The sequence below is a fragment of the Cynoglossus semilaevis genome, chromosome 16 (assembly GCF_000523025.1).
Source record: "Cynoglossus semilaevis isolate Cse_v1.0 chromosome 16, Cse_v1.0, whole genome shotgun sequence".
Classification (NCBI taxonomy): domain Eukaryota; kingdom Metazoa; phylum Chordata; class Actinopteri; order Pleuronectiformes; family Cynoglossidae; genus Cynoglossus; species Cynoglossus semilaevis.
Window position 1 is genome coordinate 8,167,039 of NC_024322.1, and position 16,820 is coordinate 8,183,858.

At 38.5% G+C, this 16,820-nt stretch overlaps 1 protein-coding gene across 8 annotated transcripts in view; it reads right to left on the reverse strand.

Annotated features, from left to right (window-relative positions):
* Positions 1–2,588: 2,588 nt before the first annotated feature.
* The window catches only part of LOC103391949 (LIM domain only protein 7), a 58,416-nt gene continuing 44,184 nt past the window's right edge, over positions 2,589–16,820 (reverse strand). For 2 of the 8 annotated variants that reach the window (XM_017039780.2, XM_017039778.2), the window contains 17 exons: positions 16,651–16,765; positions 15,750–15,911; positions 14,127–14,311; positions 13,960–14,023; positions 13,199–13,255; positions 11,387–11,412; positions 10,813–10,920; positions 9,986–10,081; positions 8,811–9,307; positions 8,548–8,592; positions 7,360–7,415; positions 7,033–7,191; positions 6,458–6,632; positions 5,396–5,698; positions 5,004–5,112; positions 4,520–4,622; positions 2,589–4,123 (listed from right to left, as the gene is read on the reverse strand). In XM_017039780.2, the coding sequence (XP_016895269.1) occupies positions 4,101–4,123; positions 4,520–4,622; positions 5,004–5,112; positions 5,396–5,698; positions 6,458–6,632; positions 7,033–7,191; positions 7,360–7,415; positions 8,548–8,592; positions 8,811–9,307; positions 9,986–10,081; positions 10,813–10,920; positions 11,387–11,412; positions 13,199–13,255; positions 13,960–14,023; positions 14,127–14,311; positions 15,750–15,911; positions 16,651–16,765 (2,283 nt within the window). In that variant the 3' untranslated portion in view covers positions 2,589–4,100. The remainder of the gene's footprint in view (positions 4,124–4,519; positions 4,623–5,003; positions 5,113–5,395; positions 5,699–6,457; positions 6,633–7,032; positions 7,192–7,359; positions 7,416–8,547; positions 8,593–8,810; positions 9,308–9,985; positions 10,082–10,812; positions 10,921–11,386; positions 11,413–13,198; positions 13,256–13,959; positions 14,024–14,126; positions 14,312–15,749; positions 15,912–16,650; positions 16,766–16,820) is intronic. The other 6 variants (XM_017039784.2, XM_017039787.2, XM_017039782.2 and 3 more) reach the window with 6 other exon arrangements.

Here is a 16,820-nt window from a genome sequence, read left to right on the forward strand (position 1 = left end):
ACACATTTCTAGAAGGAGTCTAAAAACGTGACCTCATTGATTTTTAAAGTTGTTTTCCTCTTCTTTTTTTAATAAGATGAACGATTCTTGATCTGACATAAAGCTGAAGAACATCTTCCCAGTTTCCTCTTGACGCTGTGGTTATTTTCACAGATTTACTCTGCTTCTTGCCTGAGGTTAATTTTCTTTAATCCTCCTCATTAATTGAAGTCATGACAGAAGCCTGCAGATGAATACACAGCTCCTGTCAGCCATGGCAACAGGTCTGCTCAGATGCTATCTGCAATTACACAACTAATTATAGCTGCAGCTCCAGCTGCAGGTGAGTCTCTGCCTGAGGGATTCTTTAAAGTGTAAAAAAGGATCCCACTGAGTGGCAAATGGTCGGAGGTGAGACGTACTACAACCTGAATTCCCTCCAAGAACACAGCAGTTAGGTCTGAATTTACCAAAGCAGTGGGATGATGGTTTATTACTGCAGAAAATACCAGAAGAGAAAACCTCCTCCTGTGATACTTAAGACTAAAATTAAGTTTTATGAAAAAATGCACAGCATTTAAAAAAAATAAAAATAAATTAATGCATAACAATTTATTTTCATTTAACTGGTGTCTAACTGATCTGGTTTAGACAGATTTCTGGAAAGGATTTCTTGGGTATTTTATGACACATTCGATAAAGCCAAAAAAACATCTATGAAGGGCAAAAACATTACCAAAAAGCCAACTTATCTAGTGTGAAATGTGTGAAACTAAGTCACTAAAAAGAAACCAAGAATGTAGCTTCCAGACACTCAGTTACACACACTGTAGCTACAGCCTGACGTGGAAAAAACAGTGACCTTGACATTCTGAACTAGACTAAATGTTAGAAAATGAAATCTAAAACCTAGCCAAATACAAATAATAATAATTAATTATATTTGTAATTGAACATACATGATTTCATTTTATTTATTAATTTAAGAATACATAATTTTTAATAATATACAGCATAACAAATACAGACTTTTAAGTGCATTGTGGTAATTTAGTTCTTTGAACAAAAAGAGGTATTTAAATTTCCATCCCTAATACCTGTGTTTTCAGGGCTGGTCTGGACCGTGTTAGCTGCATGGCTGCATTAAGCTTACCTCCAAACGTGTCCACAAACACAATGAGACAAACACAATTGCCACAGAAGTAACAAAGACATTCATGTCGCAAAACCACAAGTACACAACGGTTGCTAATGTCACTGAAACGGTGGACAAATGTTTACGTTTATCCAGATGAAGAGCTCACTAGACTGAAATAAATAAAAACACTCGTGCAGTGTTGTTTAAGAACACTTTCACACGTGCATTGAGCCAAATTAGGCCCAATTAAAACAGTAGTTGGCGAAACATTGTCATGACAGTCTTAATCTGTAGTGTTCTGTTCTTACTTTGAGTCGGTGCACTTTAGGAGCATCACGTTGCAAAATTGTCCGTGATTGGTGACGTTATACGAAAGCATTTCTTGATACACATCTTATATGACAGTGCCCCCCTCTGGTCACTTCCACTCTGTCACAATTAAAAACTCGAATTTTATTAATGGATTTATTTTTTTGAGTCTTAAAACTTTACTTATTATCTATGTTATTTTATATATATATGATTTGGCTAACTTGAGCGATATTTATTGAAACATTTAGTAAACTATTAGCTAACAATTAATTAAGGCTTAATATTATTTTCAACATCTTTTGGAGGCATGTAGTTATACCATAGCTAGTAGCTCTCTACTTTAATAACGTGGTATATATTTCGGCTACATGTCCACAATTTTAGGTTAGATATCCTTGGCTAACTTTTATTTAGTTATGTATTTGTTTTTCTTTTTATATCATAAATTGGCTTGTCTTACTTTTGTTGTTTTTTTATTTACAATATATGGAAAGTTTTGTGGGCATAATGTGGTTGACCTCCAGTTATTTTGTTTAATATTAGTGGTTTCATATTTTCGGGCCACTTAACTCTGCTCTGCGTTGGTCGACTACCTATCCACAAAAACACGTGAAATAAAAGACTCCCAGAAGTCTGCCTCTGAGGGTCGTGTGTGCATCACATTAAAGAGCCAATTTTCCCTTAGTTCAGCTCATTTCCATACGTCGGCTCAGCTGAGTTTACTTTCATTTATAGGTAATGAGGCCAATTTCTTACCTTTGGGCTCCAGCACTCTGGGAGCCACAGGGTTTCTGTACTCGTTTGAAAATGCAGTGCGTGTGTGGAGGCAGATAACATTTCATAAAAAACAGCCCAGATGACAGAATGAATGGATGGAGATAGACTATCAGTGCCGAATCAAATGTAATGCATGGTCGCTGGATGAAATATGCATGACAAATTGGCTTTGGAGAACACAAAGCAAGCAGGTCCTCTGAACCCCGGCACAAAAACCTCATTGAAATTCCTTTCATTATGAGCGCTGCGCTGCAGAGCAGCAGAGAATGAGAGGGACAGACGAGGAGAAATGAGTCGAATGATTTCTGATAACGCAGGCAGAGAAATATTACTGCAAAAAGAAGTGTGCACAAAAAACTTGGAACAAAGCAAAACCACCGGAGGATTTATCTTTTCCTTTTATTTTATTTTATTTACAAATTTATCGTTTGCTTCAATGCCATTGAATAGGATAACAGTAGATTCTTCAAAAGGAAACTTGCTTCTGTGTTTTTTTTTACTCTCCTGTCTGTCCATGATAACAGCAGGCAGGGGATATCTGAGCCCATGGGTCCTTATACCCATATATACAGTGTCAGGAAAGAATTGTATTATATTTACCTTAATTCTCTATAAAATGCAAAGGCACATTCACATGACAGTTGACAGACAGGTAAGAATCTTAAACTCTATATAGGGAATGGACACAGTGACCAGTAGAACCCTAAGAATAGATTACGATAAGTAGGCATGAAAGTTAACATGAAGATATAAATTCATCTGATTTGGTTTAAAATGCTGCTCATGTTCTCATCAGAAGTTCATTGTGAAGGTTTTTTTTTTCAAATCAGGCTTTCTTAAAGTAACTACAATGTCATTTTTTTCAATCCCATTTAGAGGAAAAAGAAGTAAAAGCTTATTTGTAAAGGACTAGAACAATTGGATAAGTATACTTCCTGGCAGAGTTTTCTCTGTACATATGCACAGATGAAAACCTTTGTGACTCAACTCAGACCTCTTTTAAAAATCTTTAGTGACTAACAGTGGACTCCTGCGACACAAACCTTGAATCAAACCAGATAACTTAGCTTGTAAATAAATAAAACACCAACCTAAATGACTTGGACACAAACATAAAAGTGTATAGACATAGCTCTATGATGTGATTTTTGAAATGCCCCTTTTTTGTTTTAGCCCCAGCCCCCAATCAGTGAGGACTCGACTCTTATCAGAATTGTACCTAAAACGAATACATTACACTCACATGGACTTGGACTTGGCACAGTGGGGACTGAGCCATGGCCAGGCATCTGCTTTATCTTGCATTTTACTCTAAATAGGATTGTAATTTACAAAACTGACAGTGTGGGACCCTCTTCAGGAAACTGCTTAATGATTGCTTGGTGACAAGAAGCTTCTGTTTTCTGTTAACTCCCATTCCTTCAGTGATTCGACAGCCGACCTGTGGATCATTTTGGGGACCCACACTTCCTTAGCTTAAGTTTAAGATATAGTAATCTTTCTCAGTTAAAGACAAAGAGAAGAAAAAGCTCTGCATGGATTATTTGATTATTATATGAGTTAGTTTGTTATTTGGCTAATTTCATGGCTATAATATTTTTAAACAATACTCTGGTGCAAACAGATCCCTTACATTGGTTTTTTAATTTTTACAGCTGTAATACTTAATGATATAAACAAACAGATAACGTCTTGGTGAGTTCATCCTCTCAATCACACACACTGTAAAAACATTAACATGATTCCTGACAATGAGTCAAACAGAGTTTCTTTTTTTTTAGAGTCAAACTGACGTTTATGTCCAAACCAGGTTAACCAGCTGTTTTTGATGGATTTGACAAATGTTCATGGGTTGTTGTCACAAGTTGTCTCTTCATTGATCTGCTGTAGTCCATCACATCTCTGTTGGCTGGCCAGCTAGAAAAATAATAACAGTGAATGTTATACTGCGAACAGTTGTGTCCAAAGTCAGGCAAACAGCATAATCAAAACTTGATTAAACTAATGTAGTCTTGTATTGACACACAGAACTGTGTTATTTCTGAGTCTATGCTTGATGCTAATATTTTGAATTAAATTTTTACAATTTATTTGACAATTTGGTTTTGCAGGCTGATTTAATTCATTCTTTCTTGGTAACACATTGTCAGCACTAGACTGTTCAATAAATGTTTATGCCCATGACTTAGACTGGGTTTTAAATACAAGTCCCCTGTGTGTTTGATCATCACTGTTGGTCAGTCTATGGATAAAGTTAAACACAATATCTTTAAATCTAGTAAATACCCTAAAAAGTTTTTTTCAAGCTCTTACTTTTAAATCGCATGTAGCAGGAGTTACAGTAGAGCTGTTTGTTCCGTATCCTGACTTCAGCTCCAGCTTCTGATCCTCCGAGGTCAGATTTACAGTCAATACACTGAGGACATTTGGAAAAAAGGAGAAGTTTAAGTCAACATGACTGGACAAAACTGGACAGAACATCTATAGTAGGAGTAACAGAGAGGAGGACTTAAGTGATTGTCAACACAACACGCAAAAGGTAAGAGAGTAGTAGAAGAAAAGGTCAAACAACAATGATTCAGATGCAGGACAAGACGGATCAACAATCAGAGGAACCAGGCTGAAGTAATAGGGTTCATTAGTTCTGGTTGAAAAAAAAACTACTTTTTATGGCTGTAGAAGTGTCAGGAACTAGAAATTCAGAAGGAGGAAAGTGTGAAGTGATAAAATTAGGAGGATTTGGAAGACAATTGTCCAGTTCGTCCTGGTCCAAGGTCGACGTGAGCCCAGCTCTCACCTTAAAACAGCTCAAATGATAACAGAGCCCCAGGGACTCGATGATCATGGCCGCTCCCTTTCCCAGTGGAGTGTCACAGAATGTACACACTTTCTTTCCACTCACTGACCTGGATTATAAATGTACCAGGGTCAAAATGAAAACACAAACGATGCACACAACAGAGAAACAACATCCTGGTGTATGAATGATGACATGGCTATAGATACACACGTCAGAAAAATACACATTGACAGCTTCAAATGTAAAACAAACACTTTACCAACAATTTTCCCAGACCAGTATTATGGTTTAAAACCATAGAGCAGCATTTCGACCCAGTTTAAGAGTGACAGCACTGAGGCCGCTGATGTTAGATGCGTTAGGATCTGAAGCAGCGATGTTAGCTTTACCTGTTCCTCTGCTGAAGCCCTGACTCAGACAAACGCTCTGGAGACAAAGGAGGAGACATCTGTTGGGACCAGGGTGTGGAGTGGGTTCCTGCCCCACCTTGGAGAAAGCCCATGGAATAAAAAGGGGGCAGGGTGGAGGATTTGGGCCCCTGTAGTCCTGGTCCACCACCAGTACTACTGTAAAAGGAGGCGCTTCCAGAAAGGGCAGAGTGGGGCCGGCTGTAGCTGGGGGCATATGAGTTGCTCCTTGGTGTCCACGACGAACGCCAGGAGTGTCTGTCCAAGTTGTCAAGAGACTCACCTCTGCAAAGCGACCCACGCCAGGCTCATGTTAGATGGTTAGTGAAAGCATTTACTTGGTCTGGCTAACAACGCTACTCATTATATTGACACTTTATGACAGTGATGTCCCAGGACTCATAATGGAAACTGAACATATATGGACTATTTAAACTATCTTTGGATTATTTGTTCGGGCTATCTTGCTAAATTCTGAATATTACTGATTAGTTTTAATTGCTTTTTAACTGATTCTCTGCCCCTTGTAGCTATTATCATGGCTATCTTAATCTGAAGCTGGTGTTTTTTGTTAGCAGTGTTGACATTGTTTGGGATAATCATTAGCTTTTCTTAGTACATGTTTTCAAACTCACAAATTTGATATATTTTTATGTTTTGTTGTCAGTTTTTTCTTGTATACATAGAGCACACATAAAGCTGCCTATAGGTGTATTTTTGTTATCTTTCATTGTTGACACTTATAGCTAAACTACCACTTAGCTACTTTTTAAAACAATGGCTAATCGTGGATTATTACAGATATAATTTATATGTCTCTTTAACATGTCTATGTTGATTAATTACCTCAACAACTGCCCAGACATCCCTGCTCTGTGTCTGAACACAATTTTCACAAGATTGAAAGAGTCTACAACTGATAGCCAGACAAATAAATGTCATCATTTTAAGTCCACAGAAATTTAGTGGGTTTTTAAAGCCAACCACCACCACCACCACCACACAACAGAGAACTGAATACACTGGCGTTAAAGTGTACTGTACCTGCGCATGGGTGGAATGTCGGTCTCTTTGCTGTAGGTGGTGCTGCACGAGGACTGGCGAATCCAGCTGTTGTCTGTGAGCAGCGATGTTTTCTTCTTCATTTCATTCAGGATCTGCTGACGCTCCAGCTCGGCCTGCGACAGACTCTTCTTTTCATCAAAGCCACCACTGCTCACTGCATGGTGAGAAGTGAGATAAAAAAAATAAGGTTGGATGCCTCACATGTCAGTAGTTACCAATGGAAAAAAACAATGGAAACAGAAGTAATAAGATCAGGTTAGGATAGTTATAGAATCCCACATTGGTGAAAGGATAAGCAGGATGTGGCAGGTGGTTGTATGGTCTGGTTTAACAAACAAAGTAATATTCTTGCATACTCTACCTTGAAGATTAATTAAATCATGCTCTTAAACATGCACACAGACCATTGAGATTGGTGGAATTACCCCTCAATTATACTGGTAATCTGGTCAAGTGAATTGAACAAATAATTTTATGATCAGATTATGTCACAGCTGACTGATTGGTGTTTTGATTTCAATCAGAGGAGGCGGGGCTTCCAGGCCTGAGCCCACCTCTCTCTGGCTCTCTGTATCTCATGGCATTGAGGATGTTTCGCCTCTCAAGCTCCAGCTCCGAGGCAGCTCTCTGACTCTGCGCCTCCCTGTCAGCAGCTATTTTCAGCTGCTCCTCAAGCAGCCAGTGAGCCATGCCACCAGTCTGCACATGCACACCTGCAGTAGTTGCAAGCACATGTGTGTATGTGTGCATATGTGTGTGTAGGTGATGTCAAAATATAGGGGTTAATGAAAGACAACATGAAGAGAAAATACTGCACAGTACTGCTGGATACTTGACAGTAAACTACAGTAGTAAAATGACATTTAATCAAAGACACTGACCTCTTCTCTGAGGTCTGTCTTCTTCGTCCAGCTGTGGTGAGGATTTGGATTTGGCCCTTTCAGAGTTAGAAAAAAAATTAAGAATTAATGAAGACAATCAAAAATATATAATATAGGGATGGTCAAAACGTTTCCTGAGATGCAGTGGCTTAGGTGTATGTTGTAAAATATCGATTACCTTCTAATTCAGGACAGTTCTGCACACATTTTAACTTTAAATTATTCTCTTCAAATGCAGCCTGTAATAGCAACAGGACACAATTAGCTGTTAGCTAAAGACATGCCTGTTTTGGTTGTTTTTTAAGAGATATATTAGTAAGAAATGAAAGTCAATAAGTCAAGGCTTTTTTTTAGCACACAGTGACAAAGTACTAATGAATTGACATGCACTATGGAAGAATTTCATGCCTTGGAGACAGAGCTTTGTCAGGTTTTGGTACAAGTCCAACAAAAACAAATAGCGCTGCCAGGTATTACTGCAGTGAGACATTTAAATAACTCAGATGAAGGTGAACCAAAAATGTAAAATGCTAATGTAAATGGAACATTTATGACACAGTGTAAGGATCATGATAAAACTAGTTACCAGTTGAGGACAGAGGAGACAAAAACAGGCCCTTCAGTCAAACAGGAAGTTGTTCAGAACAAAAGACCAAATTCAAAACTATGAAACCACAGGTATGGATTAAAGTAATGAGAAGACGTAGAATGTGCAATCATAAAAGATCAATAAATGGTTTTTAACCATGACAACACTGTGGAAGGTATTATTCTATTCTGACAGTTTGGACCATGACATTTGAACGGTGGACGATGGATTTGTTCAATTTTGAAACCTTTGCCTTTTTTAATGTTCAGTGAAATAAAGTCAAGGGACATTTGCTGTCGTGTACAGTTCAGGGTACAACTGGATATTTCATAGTAATGTGACTGGACTGGATTTTACAATTCAATATCCTTCAAACTATAGTATGAATTCCACATTGATATCTTGATGTATTTGACAGCTGTCGAAATATGACTGAGCTGTTTTTCCATTAAACTGTTTGAACTGTTGCAGCCCCCAAACAGGGTCACAAACTGTAACACTAGGACGAGTACTTGTGTAACAGAGGGACATGTCGCAGCGATACTGGCTGACTAATGATGTTCAGACTATGGCAGCAGATGGTGACGTCCTGTACTGACCTGTCTGTGTAGGACAGTGTGGGCTGGACGCGGTAGCCAGCAGACCTTTGTTGAGGAGCAGTGAGTGTGGAGACAGCAGGGTTAGGTTACAGCCCAGAGGTGGAGGATGAAGCACATGCAAACACACATTACAAGCAGTTATGAACAGACAGCAAAGCAGGCGAACGTGTTGTCATTAGTATGAGGAGCAGACGGACGGATGACAACAAATGTAGGTACTATTTGGTGGTTCAACTTGGAGAACTGTGTCAGTTTTTACTGACCACTGCTCCTGCTGCTGGAAGGCCTTCTCCCTCTCCCTGCGCAGCTGCTCCAGCGCCTCCTGCCGCTTCTTCTCCTCCTCCCTGCGCCTCTGCCACCTCAGCTCTTCCGCCTGTGCCTCCCTTCTCATTCTCTCCTCCTTTTCCTTTCTTTTCCTCACCTCCTCCTCCATCCTCTTTCTCTCTTCCTCTTCCTTTCTCTTCCTCTCCTCCTCCTCCTTCCTCTTTTTCTCCTCTTGGAGCCGCTGCAGCTCTTGTTCCTCCTCTTCCCTTCTTCTCCTCTCTTCCTCCTGCCTCTGGTGCTCTCTCTTTTCCTCCATTTCCCTCCTTAGTCTCCTCTCCTCCTCTTCTTGCCGCAGGCGCTCTCTCTCCTCCTCCTCACGTATCCTTCTCTCCTCCATCCTCCTGAGGACCTCTTGCTCTTCCTGCTTTCTCCTTCTCTCCTCCTCTTCCCACAGAGTAGAAACTGATGGTTGGAGTCGAGACATTTGGCTGTTTTTCTGTAGAGAAGTGACAGTGTTTAAAGAAATGGTGCTTATAACCAATCCTCCCTAATTTTAACCTCAAGGAGGAAGTGTCACAGTACACCTCCTCTTCATTTTCTACGACCTGCTGAGGAACAAGGCTGTTTTTTTAAATTTCCAAACCAAAGGGAGTTTTTTGTTGCAAAGATGATGATTAACAAAAAAAAAAGTTTTCTCAGACACAAGAAGCCATGTCCATGTAATTCACATTCACATGACTGACTGTGGTGTTTGTGTTTACACACATTAATGTCAAGGAATCCAGAGAAGGTAACTGCAGCTAAATGTTACATTTTGGTAATCTAAAATATTTTGGTAATCCTTTTGCTCTGACATTATACTTGATATTTATATACTGTATTTATTTTTAAAAAATATATATATATACATGCATATTTTAGGGTGTATATATGTATGTATGTGAATATATACTTTACCTTAACTCTGTTTTTGTAAAATGTGTATTTACCTACTTTTATATTTTTCCTTAAAATACAATAGAAATTCACAAAAAACAACCAGTAAAATATTATGTTATGATAAATTCAAACACAAAAGTTAAAGGTGAAGAAAAACAGCCCCAATGCATGACACTGCCACCTTACAGACGTGAACATTTAAACTGAATTATAATTAGTATAAGAGGAAGCATACCCTTGTGAACTCTTGGTGGTCTTCACTTTTTGAAATCTCCTCCTGGGCCTTCTGCCACTCCTCCTGCAGTTTCTCCTGATCACGCTTATATTTCTCCTTAGATGGAAATAACAAGAAAGGAGATAAAGAGAGTTCAGACCTGATGTTTTCTGCAATATTCCCCATAAATGACCTTTGAGAGATTCAACATGGATTGCAGATTTTTTCAAAATAAAGTCAGAATCATAATAATAGTGTCATAATATTAATAATAAAAGTAATACACAGGATAAGAAACTATATTGTAATATTTCCCAGTAAATAGAATTTTTGATGGCATGTAATGAGCTTCTACAATGTGGATGAATGTAGGTTTAAGTCTTGAGAAAAGTAAAAGATTGTACTGTCCATACCAGAATGAACTGCTCTATAGCAGTGTAACCGCATAAAAAAAGTATAATTTCACTTATATCTTATTTTTAATCCACCTGAGTGTCAACCTTCTTGGAAGCCACAGAGACAGAAGTATCTGCAGTGGAGCAGCACAGCTTCCAGTCTACCTTTGTTCTCTGCATGCACATCTCTTAACTCCGTCTAGAAAAAGACCCTTTAGGAAAAAATATGGTTCTGCTCCACACGTTCAGTAGACTGAGACCAGATCAAGGTTTTCAGATATGGTTGAAGGTTAGGAGTTATACAGTGCTCTGTCGATGCATGCAAGTGAATATATGAGGGCGACTCATTAGTGTTTGGTCTTTTATAAATGGAGCTGACATTTAATTGGACATACAGTCAGAGACAAATACTGTTGCAAACTTATCTGCCAATTGAAAATAGCTTTTATATACCTGTAGAACGCGTTCCTGTTCTTTCTGCCATTTTTCTTGTCTCTTGCGTTCCTCCTCTGGGTCCCAGGACCAGCGGCTGGAGGAGTGAGTGAGTGAAGGAACAGGGATCTGAGGAGAAAATGGCCACAAATGCTAGAAATGTGCTTTAAAAATAGTGTAACAGCATCAAGTACTTCTCTACCACTCCTTGCTTCCTCAAACTGTTTCATTGACCTGACATATCTGAGAGACTCAAATCTGTTGAAGAAGTACGTCAGCGTTGTTTTCAACTAAACAGGCCAAAGTAAATCCTGAGTCAGAAGATTTTCAGTAAGTTGAAATAAAAATATCATCTCCACCTCCAAGTACTCCTCTGCCACTCCAGAAGTGTTAAATGGATTTAACACTGGGTATTTATATAGAAGTTCCTAATACCGCTAACTTTGACACGTTCTATCTTGTGATATATATTATATTGTGATATAATATCCTCCAATTCTCTTATTGTGTCAAAACTAAATAAAATCCTCCTGCAGTCATGGAGTATGTACGTAACTAAAAAGTCTTAAATTCCTTGAAGTCTCAAACTACTCACATCTGGCACTGTTGTCTCTGGTCCTCCTTAAAGAAAAGAACATCTAAAGTCAACACTTATGTTCACATTAAGGCCAAGTGCTGTAATTAAACTGCAGTTTTATTTTGAAGTCGAGCATCTTCACATCAATGAAAATGACATTTAGAAGTAAAGTATTTATGTTTCCCAACAAGCTTCAAGCAGGAAAGGTCACATCAGGCCCACAGTTGACATTTGCATTGGATGCCACAGTAACAGGTCTGAAGGTTAAAATCAGCAAACTGATTGCAAAGATAAACACTGAGAAATCATTTAGACATGCACACACATTAGCAGTAACACCAGCAGCAACAACAACATGCACAAAAGACACAAAGGTGCTGTGGAGTCAGTCTTTCTGTTTACTGTAACAGATACTGCAGTGTGGGTCCAGCCAACATGACGGGCCTGGAGATTGATTGAGCTTTAAAAGCACGGGTCATATTTATTCATGAGTTGCACTTTCATCTGAGTAATTTGTATTGGGGTCACTGAAATTATGTGGACAAACCAAATGGGTCCCACTTTTCCAATCAGATTCCATTCAGGCGAGTCCCAGGAACAAATGCTGGCTGGGTTTATGCAGTAAAAGTTAAATCCATGCAGAGCTGTGTGAAAACGGCTGCAGTGTAATACGACTGAATAAAGTGTTGAAGCTGAGTATGGGTTTCAAGACACCAAGGAAAAATTAGAACCAAGTCATCAAGGTGTCTTTACATCAGAGTCCAAGTCAGTGGAGAAAAAATCCTTTTTATATTAAGTCAAGAGTCCAGGTTTATGAAAAAAGATAAAGAGAACAAAATGATTTGAGACCAAGGTCAGTTTGTCCTGGGCATCAAATCATGTCAGGGTTTAGTCTGGACCAGTGATTCCCAACCACAGCCTACTGTGAGATATCATCAAATGTGCTGTGGAAAATATTCACATTTTTCTTAATTGGTTTGAAAACTATTATTCATTTACTATTATTCACCATTATTTTGATTTAGGTATTTCACTTGGTGGTGCCAGATGGCTATAAAAATAAAAAAGAGACTCAGCTGTAAAAGATATTTGTATGTGTTTCATTTTTAACTAAACCGGCTCAGGTTAAATACTGAGTAAGTAAATTGTGAGCATATAGAATGTAGTAGATCACTGTATTACATTACATGTACTTGCGAATATGTGCCGTGGTTCAAAAATATTGGGAAGCACTGATGTAGACAACCATGTGTTTGACCTACAGTCAAGTCGTCACTCCTCGAGTCCAAGTCAGGTCAAGTTGTAGACCTGAGAACTACATCACTGTCTTTACGACATTCCAAACACCCACAAACACAACAGGACTTTTAGACCTGTGTGTGTGGTTGGTACGCTGGTGCTAGGTCTGACATCGTGCCCAATATTTCCAGTGGAATCTGTTCTCACATGGTATTTAAGCTCTTAACATGTTTTTTTAAACTTGAGCAGAATGTCAGAGTGGCACTGTACCAAGTAAGGGTGAGTTTTTCCACTGCACATTCAACCTTGTTTACCACAGAGGAAGACCAGCGCACTGACACTGGACTCCGAGCCGCCTGAAGGAGAAAGAGACACCGCAGAAGAGTTAGGGCGTGAAAGAGGAATACAAATCTCTCCGTGAAGACGTCAGTCCTCACATGTTTCTGAGTGAGTGTCAAGTCTGTCAAAATGAAACTGACTGCATGCAAAAAATTCCACAGAAAAGACGGTGACATATAAAAGCACAGAGAGACCAGCTGCACGGAAGGCACATTTAATTAGATTTTCTCACTTTTTCATATTTTTTATTACCTTGTTCAAAAAACTCTGACCTCCGTTTTAAGTTTTTCAAAGATATGGGTTCTGACTCTACATGAGAAGTGGAAAACAGGAAACAGACACAGGTACATCAGAAGAGAAAGAAACATGTTTTGGCCCAGGGAGAAGGTCTCATATCATTTAAACATGGATTATATTTAATGTTCCTGAAATATCACAGTCCTTATACTGGTCTGCTGTGGACAGTAAGTCTCATTATTAACTCATTTAACTTGAAGCGTTACTCAGGGTCCTTTTGAATAATAGACTGGACATTTCTTTTCCAATGTTGCAATTATACTTTGGCTTACACCTAACCTTTTCATTGGTTCAACTTTTTTATTTTTACAACACATTCTAATATAAAAGTCTAATATAAAATAAACTTTTAACTATCTCATTTATTTTATTATTAATTTCTTTAAAACATTTTTGCAGATCTTGCCAAAGTGAAGCTATTGCCAGACTTGAGTGAAAAAATGTTGAGTGATAATAAAGTCATTACATTTTCTGCTAATATATGTTATGTATAAATGTTAGCGGCCTTCATGTAGCCTAGCTAACACTGGGCCACATTTTGGTTATTGTATAGTTGACTTGTGTTTTTGGTAAACTGTCTTCAATATTTGTGTGTCTTATGTTCTGTAATTATTGTGTTCGGTAAACATCAGTCTTAACTTTCGACATATGTTTGTGTTTAATCGTCAGTACAGTTCTATTTCATCAGCGCTCTGAGTGTGTCCTCTGCTCTTTACCTTTGTTCCTCATGGTGACCGACTGCTCATAGAAATTTGCATTGACTCCATTTGATGCCAAGTCCTGCATAGAGACACAGCAGAGTATGTGCTCATTAAAAAGTACAGCACAAGGAACAATGTGTGGATCAAACCTGAGTCCACCTGAGTGACTGTCATCCACTCACCACTGCTGGCTTAGCAGAGAGCTCTTTGGGCTGCAGAGTTTCTGTGGAAATCCGTGAGGTAAAATCCAGACTGGGCTTTGTGGTGAGGATTTCAGGGGAACCTAGAAGTATTGGATGATCCATACTGGTCAGATTGATGGTCTTATGGCTTTTAAATGGTGGGGAAGGTAGAGCTTTGTCCCAGTCTGCGCGCAGACAATCCAAGGGCAGAATAATAGAAAGTCACACCACATGGTTTAGTGCATGTGTGTGTTTGTTATTGTGTTGGTGTATATGTCAAACCACACAAGTGAGTTGCATTCACCGGACAAAAAATATAATGACGGGAGCGATAGAAAAATATCGCTCCCATCATTAAAAGAAAAATATATAGATGATGTATTCAAATGTTTAATCATGACTTTCAGTTTATTAAGGAAAATGGATGGAAAAATAATGGAAAAATGAATTATTGATTTTAATTATTATTTACAAAAATTGAAAAATCTCTAAGATCTAGTGACAATCAGGAGAAATATTCCACAAAGAACAAAATTATCTAGGCTGTTTCAGATAATTATGTTTTTAAATAATAAAAAACGAGTTGTCATTAAAAAGACTGGAATGATCTGAATAAAAACAGTACTTTTTTTATAAGAAGTGATACAGGAAAACCATTTAATTTAATTTAATTCAAAGAAACTGAAGGTAGCATCCCTAGTTTATCATGAAAAAAATTAATGAATCAAATAAAAAATTATTATAATTTATTTAAATAATAATTATTTTTTATTAAATAGAAAGAAAGAAATCCTTATTCCAGGATTAATCTTTATTTGATATTTTTATTTAATTTCAATTAAGAGGACTCGTTTCAACATAAAAACCGAGATCAGAATTTTTTTTAAAGACCACAATTTTTTCTCAGGTGAATACAAAACCCCTTGAGTGTTAACCCAACATTTATCCAAAAAACAACCATTTTCTTACAGCCCACTACAAAGCAGGGGACAATGTTGTTATGGTGCTGTTAAGGGAGCAGCAGGGGGTGACAGAGAACCCACCTTCCCCAGCCATGCAGCATATTTATTCCTTCATGAACACCCTCACACAACACAGACACACAAATAAATAATATATATATACACACACACACACACACAGACACACACACACAGTGTTTCTAACAGGCTCACAAAGCCCACTGGGACCGTTCTGTGCTGTATGTTAGTGCAGGTGAGCGACTTCATTACAGGCACTGGTGAAGGTAAGCCTGTTATATCAACACTGTGGAAACCTGAACATTCACAGAACCCTCAGACCTGACCAATCTTAGCTAGGTTAGTTCTCCACACAGAAAAAAACAGAACACCACATGAGAAGACAGTGTATAAAAAGAGAAACAACAGAGCAGAAGTACAAACAGCAGCCTCAGAGAACAGAACGATAACAAAATCCCCTCTTCAAAGGGGAGAAAAATGAATTTCCTCATCATGAAATCATTCATGGCTGAGCTCACTCTGTTTACGGACCAATTTAAAGTGTCAAAACTGTTTAGAGACACAAGCAGCTTAAGCAGCAGTGTCAGTCCAGGCATGTAAAACCCTCAAAGACCCTCACACTCAATCACACACTAAGACTCACTGTTTGGGCCATGGTGGAGGATGTCCATGACCAGACTGCCCTCCTGCAGAGCTGCCTCCATGCAGTTCTTCCAGTCTGTGTAGCTCATGTCTGCCACCTGCTGTTTGTTCACTGACAAAACCTCATCACCAACCTGGAGCTGGCACATGGCAGCCTGACTGCCTGTAAAAACCAGGAACAAAGACAGGAAGGAATGAGACATTTTAAACAGTGTTTAAATATGATACAAAATTATAAAAACAACTCCTTTGAAAAAATATCACAAAAATCATTGAAAAAAGCTAAAAATGCATATAAACTAACTAGGGGATAAGTAATTTAGCCAAGGATGCCTTCACTGTCCCTAGAAAAAGTTGTCCTTCAGCACTCTCCACATTGTGACATATTTTTTCCGTCTCTTGGAGTTGAGTTGATTATGACAAAAGGCAAGGTTGAAAGAAAATAAAATTATATAAGACACTTCCAACAAGTTAAGAGTTTTATGTGAGTTTTTTTTTAATGCGTCAGTTTTGTGGCCCAGCCCCTCGGTCCAGACAGAATCCTAATCTGACCCCAGGTAATTTAGATTAAGGACCTCCTGAAGACAATATAAAATGTGACAAACCTGAAGAATTAAAACATGTGATGATGTATGATGAGGGTTGTATAAAAAGCTACAAAGTGGGGCTATGAATCCACTGTTATAAAGGAGGCTCAGGCTCTGCAGATCTGACCCACATAGATGCTGCCCTATTTAACTCTGACAGAGCCACCAGCCGCCCAGCACAGCCTGGGTAGAAAACTCTGTAGTTTCACTCTTGGCACTGTATGTAACATCAAAAGACGTTTAACATTATTATTTCATTTTATTATTTAAAGGCAAATAGGCAACAGAATCTTTCCACACAGTCTTGGCTGATACCTGGCTGTACAGATGTGACTTGAGCTCCAGTCGAGTCCCAGGCTGCCACGAAGCCAAAGTCTTTGCTGCTGTTTGGCTTCTGGTTCAGGCTGATCCGCATCTCACAGCAGTTCTCCTAAAAAAAATTACAATCCAACAAACGTGAGCAGATGTGTAACTGTTAGCCTAGG